General features: G+C 51.3%; 1 protein-coding gene across 7 annotated transcripts in view; it reads right to left on the bottom strand.

Moving 5' to 3' along the window:
- LOC121534189 (cytoplasmic FMR1-interacting protein 1 homolog) overlaps nt 1-15,346 on the bottom strand; it is a 159,016-nt gene that overhangs the window by 100,795 nt on the left and 42,875 nt on the right. For 5 of the 7 annotated variants that reach the window (XM_041840729.2, XM_041840730.2, XM_041840733.1 and 2 more), the window contains 5 exons: nt 6,205-6,301; nt 5,671-5,799; nt 2,542-2,646; nt 2,143-2,234; nt 1,457-1,574 (listed from right to left, as the gene is read on the bottom strand). In XM_041840729.2, the coding sequence (XP_041696663.1) occupies nt 1,457-1,574; nt 2,143-2,234; nt 2,542-2,646; nt 5,671-5,799; nt 6,205-6,301 (541 nt within the window). Of the gene's footprint in view, nt 1-1,456; nt 1,575-2,142; nt 2,235-2,541; nt 2,647-5,670; nt 5,800-6,000; nt 6,022-6,156; nt 6,164-6,204; nt 6,302-15,346 lie in introns of those variants that run through there. The other 2 variants (XM_041840735.2, XM_041840734.2) reach the window with 2 other exon arrangements.

Genomic DNA, 15,346 nt, shown 5'->3' with positions numbered 1-15,346 from the left:
CATCAACTGTTCAGAGGAGACTGCGTGAATCAGGCCTTCATGGTCGAATTGCTGCAAAGAAACCACTACTAAAGGACACCAATAAGAAGAAGAGACTTGCTTGGGCCAAGAAACACGAGCAATGGACATTAGACTGGTGGAAATCTGTCCTTTGGTCTGGAGTCCAAATTGGAGATTTTTGGTTCCAACCGCCGTGTCTTTGTGAGACGCGGTGTGGGTGAACGGATGATCTCCGCATGTGTGGTTCCCACCGTAAAGCATGGAGGAGGAGGTGTTATGGTGTGGGGGTGCTTTGCTGGTGACACTGTCTGTGATTTATTTAGAATTCAAGGCACACTTAACCAGCATGGCTACCACAGCATTCTGCAGCGATATGCCATCCCATCTGGTTTGGGCTTAGTGGGACTATCATTTGTTTTTCAACAGGACAATGACCCAACACACCTCCAGGCTGTGTAAGGGCTATTTGACCAAGAAGGAGAGTGATGGAGTGCTGCATCAGATGACCTGGCCTCCACAATCCCCCGACCTCAACCCAATTGAGATGGTTTGGGACAAGTCGGACGGCAGAGTGAAGGAAAAGCAGCCAACAAGTGCTCAGCATATATGGGAACTCCTTCAAGACTGTTGGAAAAGCATTCCAGGTGAAGCTGGTTGAGAGAATGCCAAGAGTGTGCAAAGCTGTCATCAAGGCAAAGGGTGGCTATTTGAAGAATCTCAAATATAAAATATATTCTGATTTGTTTAACACTCTTTTGGTTACTACGTGATTCCATATGTGTTATTTAATAGTTTTGATGTCTTCATTATTATTCTACAATGTAGAAAATAGTAAAAATAAAGAAAAACCCTTGAATGAGTAGGTGTGTCCAAACTATTGACTGGTACTGTACATACATACATACTGTATATATACACACACACACACACACACACACACACACACACACACACACACACACACAGATAAATAAATAAATACAGGAAGAAAAAAAAAGAGACAGAACCCAGTCTGAAACAAAGAGAAGATTCATATGCGAGACATATGAATTAAAGATGTCCTCTATTTTTTTTACATGTGCTGTTGAAAAGTGATAGCCCAAATATATATACAGTAAAGTAAAGTACACACACTAAAGGATTTTTTAAAATATAGGTTTTGAGCAAAATACTTTTTTTTAGGTATTCTTTCTTAAAACTGCATTGTTGGTTAAGGGCTTGTAAGCGTTTCACTGTAAGGTCTACACCTGTGGTATCCGGCCATGTGACAAATAAAATGTGATTTGATTTGATATGAGACAGAGACATGAGTAGACGTGTTTGGTGTAGACTAGGTCTGCACCACAAATGGCACCCTAATCCCTACATAGTGCCCTACGGGCCCTGGTCAAAAGTAGTGCACTATATAGAGAAAAGGGTGTCATTTGGGAAGCATTCTAGGGATTGGTCCACTCACCTCACTGTTGCTGTAGCGAGCCAGCTCAGAGATGAACCTCATGTGGTCTTCCCTGATCTGAACCATCTGCTCACAGATATTATACTGAGGACTGCTGCCTGATGAGGTACATGACCACCTGGGGACGGGGAGGAGAGAGGGAGGGAGAGATGAGAGAGGAAGAGAGGGGTGGGAGGGGAGAGAGGGGGAGAGAGGGAGGAGAGAGAGAGGGAGGAGAGAGTGATGAGAGAGAGGGAGGGAGAGAGATGAGGGAGGGAGAGAGGGGGAGGGAGAGATGAGAGAGGAAGAGAGGGAGAGAGAGAGAGAGAGGGGAGAGAGAGAGAGAGAGAGAGAGAGAGAGAGAGAGAGAGAGAGAGAGAGAGACAGAGAGAGACAGAGAGAGACAGGGAGAGAGAAAGAGAGAGAGAGAGAGAGAGAGAGAGAGAGAGAGAGAGAGAGAGAGAGAGAGAGAGAGAGAGAGAGAGAGAGAGAGAGAGAGAGAGAGAGAGAGAGAGAGAGAGAGAGAGAGAGAGAGAGAGAGAGAGAGAGAGAGAGAGAGAGAGAGAGAGAGAGAGAGAGAGAGAGAGAGAGAGAGAGAGAGAGAGAGAGAAGAGAGAGAGAGAGAGAGAGAGAAAAAAAAAAAAAGAGAGACAGAGAGAGAGAGAGAGAGAGAGAGAGAGAGAGAGAGAGAGAGAGACAGGCCTCACCGGTTCTTGTTCTCTTCAAAGTGTGCGCTGGTCTTGATGTATCTGGACAGCTCAATCTGCATGTCACCAAACAGAGGCACCACCTGCAGCTGCTGTGGAGGACGGATACATGAAGACCAGTCAGTCAGAGTCATAGAATCCCAGCCTGTACATTAGAAAACCTCTTGAGAAAATAATAGCATCCGGTTCAAAGGACTATGTACCCTTAATTCACTACACAAAGTTTATGAGCAGACTTAGACTTAAAAATAATGTGATTTTCCAATCAACGTTGATTGAGGGTGAAAGGTCAGCGACCCAAATTCACTCTAAAAAAACTTGGGCTAGGCAGACAGTTTATATACTCTCTGCATACTGATAACACCCACAGCAACAGTCAATGCCTCTCGCGCTGCTCACCTTGAAGAACTTGTCAATCTTTGTCAGGTTGATCCTCTTCTTGGCGTCCATTTTGTAGATGTTGCTGTTATTGCCATCCATCAGATACAGACCAAACCCCATCACCTAGAGGTAACAGACACAGGTACAGACCAAACCCCATCACCTAGAGGTAACAGACACAGGTACAGACCAAACCCCATCACCTAGAGGTAACAGACAGGTACAGACCAAACCCCATCACCTAGGGGTAACAGACACAGGTACAGACCAAACCCCATCACCTAGAGGTAACAGACACAGGTACAGACCAAACCCCATCACCTAGAGGTAACAGACACAGGTACAGACCAAACCCCATCACCTAGAGGTAACAGACACAGGTACAGACCAAACCCCATCACCTAGGGGTAACAGACACAGGTACAGACCAAACCCCATCACCTAGAGGTAACAGACACAGGTACAGACCAAACCCCATCACCTAGAGGTAATAGACAGGTACAGACCAAACCCCATCACCTAGAGGTAACAGACACAGATACAGACCAAACCCCATCACCTAGAGGTAACAGACAGGTACAGACCAAACCCCATCACCTAGAGGTAACAGACAGGTACAGACCAAACCCCATCACCTAGAGGTAACAGACAGGTACAGACCAAACCCCATCACCTAGGGGTAACAGACACAGGTACAGACCAAACCCCATCACCTAGGGGTAACAGACAGGTACAGACCAAACCCCATCACCTAGGGGTAACAGACAGGTACAGACCAAACCCCATCACCTAGGGGTAACAGACACAGGTACAGACCAAACCCCATCACCTAGGGGTAACAGACAGGTACAGACCAAACCCCATCACCTAGGGGTAACAGACAGGTACAGACCAAACCCCCATCACCTAGGGGTAACAGACACAGGTACAGACCAAACCCCATCACCTAGGGGTAACAGACACAGGTACAGACCAAACCCCATCACCTAGAGGTAACAGACACAGACCAAACCCCATCACCTAGAGGTAACAGACAGGTACAGACCAAACCCCATCACCTAGGGGTAACAGACAGGTACAGACCAAACCCCATCACCTAGGGGTAACAGACAGGTACAGACCAAACCCCATCACCTAGAGGTAACAGACACCGGTACAGACCAAACCCCATCACCTAGAGGTAACAGACACGGTACAGACCAAACCCCATCACCTAGGGGTAACAGACAGGTACAGACCAAACCCCATCACCTAGAGGTAACAGACACCGGTACAGACCAAACCCCATCACCTAGGGGTAACAGACACAGGTACAGACCAAACCCCATCACCTAGAGGTAACAGACAGGTACAGACCAAACCCCATCACCTAGGGGTAACAGACAGGTACAGACCAAACCCCATCACCTAGGGGTAGGTACATCATGGCAGCATCAGAGATACAGTTCAACATGTTCTCCAGAGCTGCGTACCAAAAGGCAACCTATTTCCCTATGGGCCCTGTAGCCAGACAGCAGTGTACTAGATAGGGAACAGGGTGCGGCCTGTAGCCAGCCAGTAGTGTACTAGATAGGGAACAGGGTGCGGCCTGTAGCCAGACAGTAGTGTACTAGATAGGGAACAGGGTGCGGCCTGTAGCCAGCCAGTAGTGTACTAGATAGGGAACAGGGTGCGGCCTGTAGCCAGCCAGTAGTGTACTAGATAGGGAACAGGGTGCGGCCTGTAGCCAGCCAGTAGTGTACTAGATAGGGAACAGGGTGCGGCCTGTAGCCAGCCAGTAGTGTACTAGATAGGGAACAGGGTGCGGCCTGTAGCCAGCCAGTAGTGTACTAGATAGGGAACAGGGTGCGGCCTGTAGCCAGCCAGTAGTGTACTAGATAGGGAACAGGGTGCGGCCTGTAGCCAGCCAGTAGTGTACTAGATAGGAACAGGAGTGCGGCCTGTAGCCAGCCAGTAGTGTACTAGATAGGGAACAGGAGTGCGGCCTGTAGCCAGCCAGTAGTGTACTAGATAGGGAACAGGGTGCGGCCTGTAGCCAGCCAGTAGTGTACTAGATAGGGAACAGGGTGCGGCCTGTAGCCAGCCAGTAGTGTACTAGATAGGGAACAGGGTGCGGCCTGTAGCCAGCCAGCAGTGTACTAGATAGGGAACAGGGTGCGGCCTGTAGCCAGCCAGTAGTGTACTAGATAGGGAACAGGGTGCGGCCTGTAGCCAGCCAGCAGTGTACTAGATAGGGAACAGGGTGCGGCCTGTAGCCAGCCAGTAGTGTACTAGATAGGAACAGGATGCGGCCTGTAGCCAGCCAGTAGTGTACTAGATAGGAACAGGGTGCGGCCTGTAGCCAGCCAGTAGTGTACTAGATAGGGAACAGGGTGCGGCCTGTAGCCAGCCAGTAGTGTACTAGATAGGAACAGGGTGCGGCCTGTAGCCAGCCAGTAGTGTACTAGATAGGAACAGGGTGCGGCCTGTAGCCAGCCAGTAGTGTACTAGATAGGGAACAGGGTGCGGCCTGTAGCCAGCCAGTAGTGTACTAGATAGGGAACAGGGTGCGGCCTGTAGCCAGCCAGTAGTGTACTAGATAGGGAACAGGGTGCGGCCTGTAGCCAGCCAGTAGTGTACTAGATAGGGAACAGGGTGCGGCCTGTAGCCAGCCAGTAGTGTACTAGATAGGGAACAGGAGTGCGGCCTGTAGCCAGCCAGTAGTGTACTAGATAGGGAACAGGGTGCGGCCTGTAGCCAGCCAGTAGTGTACTAGATAGGGAACAGGTGCGGCCTGTAGCCAGCCAGTAGTGTACTAGATAGGGAACAGGGTGCGGCCTGTAGCCAGCCAGTAGTGTACTAGATAGGGAACAGGGTGCGGCCTGTAGCCAGCCAGCAGTGTACTAGATAGGGAACAGGGTGCGGCCTGTAGCCAGCCAGTAGTGTACTAGATAGGGAACAGGGTGCGGCCTGTAGCCAGCCAGTAGTGTACTAGATAGGGAACAGGGTGCGGCCTGTAGCCAGCCAGCAGTGTACTAGATAGGGAACAGGGTGCGGCCTGTAGCCAGCCAGTAGTGTACTAGATAGGGAACAGGGTGCGGCCTGTAGCCAGCCAGTAGTGTACTAGATAGGGAACAGGGTGCGGCCTGTAGCCAGACAATAGCGTACCTTGAGCAGCATGTGTTTCTCGTTGGGGGTCAGGTACATCCTGTTGTCATAGTAATCAACACACAGGTTGACTATGTCAGCCAGCAGCTCATCGTGGCCGTTAATCACCTCCAACTGCTGCTGCAGAGACTGGAGAGAGAGAGAGATGTTCAACTGACGTCACTAGTGTGGCTTCACTAGTGTGGCTTCAGAGGGGAAAGCAGCAGTTGGATTTCAGCTCACCTGCTGGGTGGCGATTCAACATGTAGAATCGCTTGGACATTAACAGAGAATGACGGCCAATATTATGTTTGTCGGCAAAGTGTGTTTCCTCAAAGCTGTGTGTTTTACCTGTGTGATCTTGTTGTGGTTGGCCAGGTGTGTGTGTGTGTGTGTGTGTGTGTGTGTGTGTGTTACCTGTGTGATCTTGTTGTGGTTGGCCAGGTGTGTGTGTGTGTCTTACCTGTGTGATCTTGTTGTGGTTGGTCAGGTGTGTGTGTGTGTTACCTGTGTGATCTTGTTGTGGTTGGCCAGGTGTGTGTGTGTGTGTCTTACCTGTGTGATCTTGTTGTGGTTGGCCAGAAACATGGAAAGGTTCTGAGACTCCTGGATGGATGAGGGTTCTGACATCTTCCTGAGGAACTGGGCAGCTCTACGGGGGAGAGGGAAGAGGGGGAGAGAGGGAGGGAGAGAGGAGGAGGGGGGAGGAGAGGAGGGAGGAGGGAGGAGGGGGGGAGAAGAGGGGAGAGAGAGCGAGAGGAGAGGAGAGGAGGGGGAGAGAGCGAGAGGAGAGGAGGGAGGGAGAGAGGAGAGGGAGAGGAGAGGGAGGCAGGAGGAGGGAGAGTGAGGGAGGCAGGAGAGGGAGAGTGAGGGAGGGAGGGGGAGTGAGGGAGAGAGAGAGGGAGGGAGGGAGGGAGGGAGGAGGGAGGAGGGAGAGGAGGGGAGGAGGGAGGGAGGAGAGGAGGGAGGGAGGAGGGAGGGAGGGAGGAGGGAGGGAGGGAGGGAGGGAGGAGGGAGGGAGGGAGGGAGGGAGGGAGGGAGGGAGGGAGGGAGGAGGGAGGGAGAGAGGGGGAGGAGAGGGAGAGAGGGGGAGGAGAGGGAGGGAGGGAGAGAGGGGGAGGAGAGGGAGGGAGGGAGGGAGGGAGGGAGGGAGGGAGGGAGGGGAAGAACAGAGTATTGTGAGTAATCAGCACAAAGGGAGGCTTGTTAAATCAATATCATCAAACACAGACTGACTATAGAAAGTAATTGCCATCACCACAGGAACTCAGTGCATTCCCTATTTAACATGCTGTTACACTGCCACTTTGCAGACAATGGTTTCCTCCCATTATAACTGCCTTAAACTAGAGCGACATCACCACTGATCTACCTCCAGGAGGCATGAGAAGGAGGAAGGAACTCCCTGGCCACAGACTCATTGCAGGAGACAAGACAACAGGCTTTGAGCGGAGATAGCAGGGAAGGTCGCTGAGTGATCCTGACTGATGCTACCATCTAGTGTCTATAATAGCAGGGAGGGGACGCGGAGTGATCCTGACTGATGCTACCATCTAGTGTCTATAATAGCAGGGAGGGGTCGCTGAGTGATCCTGACTGATGCTACCATCTAGTGTCTATAATAGCAGGGAGGGGACACTGAGTGATCCTGACTGATGCTAACATCTAGTGTCTATAATAGCAGGGAGGGGTCGCTGAGTGATCCTGACTGATGCTACCATCTAGTGTCTATAATAGCAGGGAGGGGTCGCTGAGTGATCCTGACTGATGCTACCATCTAGTGTCTATAATAGCAGGGAGGGGTCGCTGAGTGATCCTGACTGATGCTACCATCTAGTGTCTATAATAGCAGGGAGGGGACGCTGAGTGATCCTGACTGATGCTACCATCTAGTGTCTATAATAGCAGGGAGGGGTCGCTGAGTGATCCTGACTGATGCTACCATCTAGTGTCTATAATAGCAGGGAGGGGTCGCTGAGTGATCCTGACTGATGCTACCATCTAGTGTCTATAATAGCAGGGAGGGGACGCTGAGTGATCCTGACTGATGCTACCATCTAGTGTCTATAATAGCAGGGAGGGGTCGAGGAGTGAGACCATCTAGTGTCTATAATAGCAGGGAGGGGTCGCTGAGTGATCCTGACTGATGCTACCATCTAGTGTCTATAATAGCAGGGAGGGGACGCTGAGTGATCCTGACTGATGCTACCATCTAGTGTCTATAATAGCAGGGAAGGGTCGCTGAGTGATCCTGACTGATGCTACCATCTAGTGTCTATAATAGCAGGGAGGGGACGCGGAGTGATCCTGACTGATGCTACCATCTAGTGTCTATAATAGCAGGGAGGGGACACTGAGTGATCCTGACTGATGCTACCATCTAGTGTCTATAATAGCAGGGAGGGGACACTGAGTGATCCTGACTGATGCTAAGATCTAGTGTCTATAATAGCAGGGAGGGGTCGCTGAGTGATCCTGACTGATGCTACCATCTAGTGTCTATAATAGCAGGGAGGGGTCGCTGAGTGATCCTGACTGATGCTACCATCTAGTGTCTATAATAGCAGGGAGGGGTCGCTGAGTGATCCTGACTGATGCTACCATCTAGTGTCTATAATAGCAGGGAGGGGACGCTGAGTGATCCTGACTGATGCTACCATCTAGTGTCTATAATAGCAGGGAGGGGTCGCTGAGTGATCCTGACTGATGCTACCATCTAGTGTCTATAATAGCAGGGAGGGGTCGCTGAGTGATCCTGACTGACGCTACCATCTAGTGTCTATAATAGCAGGGAGGGGACGCTGAGTGATCCTGACTGATGCTACCATCTAGTGTCTATAATAGCAGGGAGGGGACGCTGAGTGATCCTGACTGATGATACCATCTAGTGTCTATAATAGCAGGGAGGGGACGCTGAGTGATCCTGACTGATGATACCATCTAGTGTCTATAATAGCAGGGAGGGGACGCTGAGTGATCCTGACTGATGCTACCATCTAGTGTCTATAATAGCAGGGAGGGGTCGCTGAGTGATCCTGACTGATGCTACCATCTAGTGTCTATAATAGCAGGGAGGGGTCGCTGAGTGATCCTGACTGATGCTACCATCTAGTGTCTATAATAGCAGGGAGGGGACGCTGAGTGATCCTGACTGATGCTAACATCTAGTGTCTATAATAGCAGGGAGGGGTCGCTGAGTGATCCTGACTGATGCTACCATCTAGTGTCTATAATAGCTGGGAGGGGTCGCTGAGTGATCCTGACTGATGCTACCATCTAGTGTCTATAATAGCAGGGAGGGGACACTGAGTGATCCTGACTGATGCTACCATCTAGTGTCTATAATAGCAGGGAGGGGACGCTGAGTGATCCTGACTGATGCTACCATCTAGTGTCTATAATAGCAGGGAGGGGTCGCTGAGTGATCCTGACTGATGCTACCATCTAGTGTCTATAATAGCAGGGAGGGGACGCTGAGTGATCCTGACTGATGCTACCATCTAGTGTCTATAATAGCAGGGAGGGGTCGCTGAGTGATCCTGACTGATGCTACCATCTAGTGTCTATAATAGCAGGGAGGGGTCGCTGAGTGATCCTGACTGATGCTACCATCTAGTGTCTATAATAGCAGGGAGGGGTCGCTGAGTGATCCTGACTGATGCTACCATCTAGTGTCTATAATAGCAGGGAGGGGTCGCTGAGTGATCCTGACTGATGCTACCATCTAGTGTCTATAATAGCAGGGAGGGGTCGCTGAGTGATCCTTACTGATGCTACCATCTAGTGTCTATAATAGCTGGGAGGGGTCGCTGAGTGATCCTGACTGATGCTACCATCTAGTGTCTATAATAGCAGGGAGGGGTCGAGGAGTGAGACCATCTAGTGTCTATAATAGCAGGGAGGGGACGCTGAGTGATCCTGACTGATGCTACCATCTAGTGTCTATAATAGCAGGGAGGGGACACTGAGTGATCCTGACTGATGCTACCATCTAGTGTCTATAATAGCAGGGAGGGGTCGCTGAGTGATCCTGACTGATGCTACCATCTAGTGTCTATAATAGCAGAGAGGGGACGCTGAGTGATCCTGACTGATGCTACCATCTAGTGTCTATAATAGCATGGAGGGGACGCTGAGTGATCCTGACTGCTGCTACCATCTAGTGTCTATAATAGCAGGGAGGGGACGCTGAGTGATCCTGACTGATGCTACCATCTAGTGTCTATAATAGCAGGGAGGGGACGCTGAGTGATCCTGACTGATGCTACCATCTAGTGTCTATAATAGCAGGGAGGGGACACTGAGTGATCCTGACTGATGCTACCATCTAGTGTCTATAATAGCAGGGAGGGGACGCTGAGTGATCCTGATTGATGCTACCATCTAGTGTCTATAATAGCAGGGAGGGGTCGCTGAGTGATCCTGACTGATGCTACCATCTAGTGTCTATAATAGCAGGGAGGGGTCGCTGAGTGATCCTGACTGATGCTACCATCTAGTGTCTATAATAGCAGGGAGGGGGTCGCTGAGTGATCCTGACTGATGCTACCATCTAGTGTCTATAATAGCAGGGAGGGGACGCTGAGTGATCCTGACTGATGCTACCATCTAGTGTCTATAATAGCAGGGAAGGGTCGCTGAGTGATCCTGACTGATGCTACCATCTAGTGTCTATAATAGCAGGGAGGGGACGCTGAGTGATCCTGACTGATGCTACCATCTAGTGTCTATAATAGCAGGGAGGGGTCGAGGAGTGAGACCATCTAGTGTCTATAATAGCAGGGAGGGGACGCTGAGTGATCATGACTGATGCTACCATCTAGTGTCTATAATAGCAGGGAGGGGACGCTGAGTGATCCTGACTGATGCTACCATCTAGTGTCTATAATAGCAGGGAGGGGTCGAGGAGTGAGACCATCTAGTGTCTATAATAGCAGGGAGGGGTCGCTGAGTGATCCTGTCTATAATAGCAGGGAGGGGTCGCTGAGTGATCCTGTCTATAATAGCAGGGAGGGGTCGCTGAGTGATCCTGTCTATAATAGCAGGGAGGGGACGCTGAGTGATCCTGTCTATAATAGCAGGGAGGGGACGCTGAGTGATCCTGTCTATAATAGCAGGGAAGGGTCGCTGAGTGATCCTGTCTATAATAGCAGGGAGGGGTCGCTGAGTGATCCTGTCTATAATAGCAGGGAGGGGTCGAGGAGTGATCCTGTCTATAATAGCAGGGAGGGGTCGCTGAGTGATCCTGTCTATAATAGCAGGGAGGGGTCGCTGAGTGATCCTGTCTATAATAGCAGGGAGGGGTCGCTGAGTGATCCTGTCTATAATAGCAGGGAGGGTACGCTGAGTGATCCTGTCTATAATAGCAGGGAGGGGTCGAGGAGTGATCCTGTCTATAATAGCAGGGAGGGGGTCGCTGAGTGATCCTGTCTATAATAGCAGGGAGGGGTCGCTGAGTGATCCTGTCTATAATAGCAGGGAGGGGTCGCTGAGTGATCCTGTCTATAATAGCAGGGAGGGGTCGCTGAGTGATCCTGTCTATAATAGCAGGGAGGGGGTCGCTGAGTGATCCTGTCTATAATAGCAGGGAGGGGTCGCTGAGTGATCCTGTCTATAATAGCAGGGAGGGGTCGAGGAGTGATCCTGTCTATAATAGCAGGGAGGGGTCGCTGAGTGATCCTGTCTATAATAGCAGGGAGGGGACGCTGAGTGATCCTGTCTATAATAGCAGGGAGGGGACGCTGAGTGATCCTGTCTATAATAGCAGGGAGGGGTCGCTGAGTGATCCTGTCTATAATAGCAGGGAGGGGACGCTGAGTGATCCTGTCTATAATAGCAGGGAGGGGTCGAGGAGTGATCCTGTCTATAATAGCAGGGAGGGGTCGCTGAGTGATCCTGTCTATAATAGCAGGGAGGGGTCGCTGAGTGATCCTGTCTATAATAGCAGGGAGGGGTCGCTGAGTGATCCTGTCTATAATAGCAGGGAGGGGACGCTGAGTGATCCTGTCTATAATAGCAGGGAGGGGTCGCTGAGTGATCCTGTCTATAATAGCAGGGAGGGGTCGCTGAGTGATCCTGTCTATAATAGCAGGGAGGGACGCTGAGTGATCCTGTCTATAATAGCAGGGAGGGGTCGCTGAGTGATCCTGTCTATAATAGCAGGGAGGGGTCGAGGAGTGATCCTGTCTATAATAGCAGGGAGGGGTCGCTGAGTGATCCTGTCTATAATAGCAGGGAGGGGTCGCTGAGTGATCCTGTCTATAATAGCAGGGAGGGGGTCGCTGAGTGATCCTGTCTATAATAGCAGGGAGGGGTCGCTGAGTGATCCTGTCTATAATAGCAGGGAGGGGTCGAGGGAGTGATCCTGTCTATAATAGCAGGGAGGGGTCGCTGAGTGATCCTGTCTATAATAGCAGGGAGGGGACGCTGAGTGATCCTGTCTATAATAGCAGGGAGGGGACGCTGAGTGATCATGTCTATAATAGCAGGGAGGGGACGCTGAGTGATCCTGTCTATAATAGCAGGGAGGGGTCGCTGAGTGATCCTGTCTATAATAGCAGGGAGGGGTCGCTGAGTGATCCTGTCTATAATAGCAGGGAGGGGTCGCTGAGTGATCCTGTCTATAATAGCAGGGAGGGGACGCTGAGTGATCCTGTCTATAATAGCAGGGAGGGGTCGCTGAGTGATCCTGTCTATAATAGCAGGGAGGGGTCGCTGAGTGATCCTGTCTATAATAGCAGGGAGGGGTCGCTGAGTGATCCTGTCTATAATAGCAGGGAGGGGGTCGCTGAGTGATCCTGTCTATAATAGCAGGGAGGGGTCGCTGAGTGATCCTGTCTATAATAGCAGGGAGGGGGTCGCTGAGTGATCCTGTCTATAATAGCAGGGAGGGGGTCGCTGAGTGATCCTGTCTATAATAGCAGGGAGGGACGCTGAGTGATCCTGTCTATAATAGCAGGGAGGGGTCGCTGAGTGATCCTGTCTATAATAGCAGGGAGGGGTCGCTGAGTGATCCTGTCTATAATAGCAGGGAGGGGTCGCTGAGTGATCCTGTCTATAGCAGCAGGGAGGGGTCGCTGAGTGATCCTGTCTATAATAGCAGGGAGGGGTCGCTGAGTGATCCTGTCTATAATAGCAGGGAGGGGGCGCTGAGTGATCCTGTCTATAATAGCAGGGAGGGGTCGCTGAGTGATCCTGTCTATAATAGCAGGGAGGGACGCTGAGTGATCCTGTCTATAATAGCAGGGAGGGGTCGCTGAGTGATCCTGTCTATAATAGCAGGGAGGGGTCGCTGAGTGATCCTGTCTATAATAGCAGGGAGGGGTCGAGGAGTGATCCTGTCTATAATAGCAGGGAGGGGACGCTGAGTGATCCTGTCTATAATAGCAGGGAGGGGTCGAGGAGTGATCCTGTCTATAATAGCAGGGAGGGGTCGAGGAGTGATCCTGTCTATAATAGCAGGGAGGGGTCGCTGAGTGATCCTGTCTATAATAGCAGGGAGGGGTCGCTGAGTGATCCTGTCTATAATAGCAGGGAGGGGTCGCTGAGTGATCCTGTCTATAATAGCAGGGAGGGGTCGCTGAGTGATCCTGTCTATAATAGCAGGGAGGGGTCGCGGAGTGATCCTGTCTATAATAGCAGGGAGGGGTCGAGGAGTGATCCTGTCTATAATAGCAGGGAGGGAACGCTGAGTGATCCTGTCTATAATAGCAGGGAGGGGCGCTGAGTGATCCTGTCTATAATAGCAGGGAGGGGTCGCTGAGTGATCCTGTCTATAATAGCAGGGAGGGGTCGCTGAGTGATCCTGTCTATAATAGCAGGGAGGGGACGCTGAGTGATCATGTCTATAATAGCAGGGAGGGGTCGCTGAGTGATCCTGTCTATAATAGCAGGGAGGGGTCGAGGAGTGATCCTGTCTATAATAGCAGGGAGGGGTCGCTGAGTGATCCTGTCTATAATAGCAGGGAGGGGTCGCTGAGTGATCCTGTCTATAATAGCAGGGAGGGGTCGCTGAGTGATCCTGTCTATAATAGCAGGGAGGGGTCGCTGAGTGATCCTGTCTATAATAGCAGGGAGGGGTCGCTGAGTGATCCTGTCTATAATAGCAGGGAGGGGTCGCTGAGTGATCCTGTCTATAATAGCAGGGAGGGGCGCTGAGTGATCCTGTCTATAATAGCAGGGAGGGGTCGCTGAGTGATCCTGTCTATAATAGCAGGGAGGGACGCTGAGTGATCCTGTCTATAATAGCAGGGAGGGGTCGCTGAGTGATCCTGTCTATAATAGCAGGGAGGGGTCGCTGAGTGATCCTGTCTATAATAGCAGGGAGGGGTCGCTGAGTGATCCTGTCTATAATAGCAGGGAGGGGTCGCTGAGTGATCCTGTCTATAATAGCAGGGAGGGGGTCGCTGAGTGATCCTGTCTATAATAGCAGGGAGGGGTCGCTGAGTGATCCTGTCTATAATAGCAGGAGGGTCGCTGAGTGATCCTGTCTATAATAGCAGGGAGGGGTCGCTGAGTGATCCTGTCTATAATAGCAGGGAGGGGTCGCTGAGTGATCCTGTCTATAATAGCAGGGAGGGGTCGCTGAGTGATCCTGTCTATAATAGCAGGGAGGGGGTCGCTGAGTGATCCTGTCTATAATAGCAGGGAGGGGTCGCTGAGTGATCCTGTCTATAATAGCAGGGAGGGGTCGCTGAGTGATCCTGTCTATAATAGCAGGGAGGGGTCGCTGAGTGATCCTGTCTATAATAGCAGGGAGGGGTCGCTGAGTGATCCTGTCTATAATAGCAGGGGAGGGGTCGCTGAGTGATCCTGTCTATAATAGCAGGGAGGGGTCGCTGAGTGATCCTGTCTATAATAGCAGGGAGGGGACGCTGAGTGATCCTGTCTATAATAGCAGGGAGGGGGTCGCTGAGTGATCCTGTCTATAATAGCAGGGAGGGGTCGCTGAGTGATCCTGTCTATAATAGCAGGGAGGGTCGCTGAGTGATCCTGTCTATAATAGCAGGGAGGGGTCGAGGAGTGATCCTGTCTATAATAGCAGGGAGGGCGCTGAGTGATCCTGTCTATAATAGCAGGGAGGGTCGAGGAGTGATCCTGTCTATAATAGCAGGGAGGGGTCGCTGAGTGATCCTGTCTATAATAGCAGGGAGGGGTCGCTGAGTGATCCTGTCTATAAGAGCAGGGAGGGGGTCGCTGAGTGATCCTGTCTATAAAGCAGGGAGGGGTCGCGGAGTGATCCTGTCTATAATAGCAGGGAGGGGTCGAGGAGTGATCCTGTCTATAATAGCAGGGAGGGGACGCTGAGTGATCCTGTCTATAATAGCAGGGAGGGGACGCTGAGTGATCCTGTCTATAATAGCAGGGAGGGGTCGCTGAGTGATCCTGTCTATAATAGCAGGGAGGGGGTCGCTGAGTGATCCTGTCTATAATAGCAGGGAGGGGGTCGAGGAGTGATCCTGTCTATAATAGCAGGGAGGGGTCGAGGAGTGATCCTGTCTATAATAGCAGGGAGGGACGCTGAGTGATCCTGTCTATAATAGCAGGGAGGGACGCTGAGTGATCCTGTCTATAATAGCAGGGAGGGTCGCTGAGTGATCCTGTCTATAATAGCAGGGAGGGGTCGCTGAGTGATCCTGTCTATAATAGCAGGGAGGGACGCTGAGTGATCCTGTCTATAATAGCAGGGAGGGGACGC

The sequence above is a fragment of the Coregonus clupeaformis genome, chromosome 20 (assembly GCF_020615455.1).
Source record: "Coregonus clupeaformis isolate EN_2021a chromosome 20, ASM2061545v1, whole genome shotgun sequence".
NCBI classification, from domain to species: Eukaryota; Metazoa; Chordata; class Actinopteri; order Salmoniformes; family Salmonidae; genus Coregonus; species Coregonus clupeaformis.
This window is presented reverse-complemented; position numbering and strand designations above follow the sequence as displayed.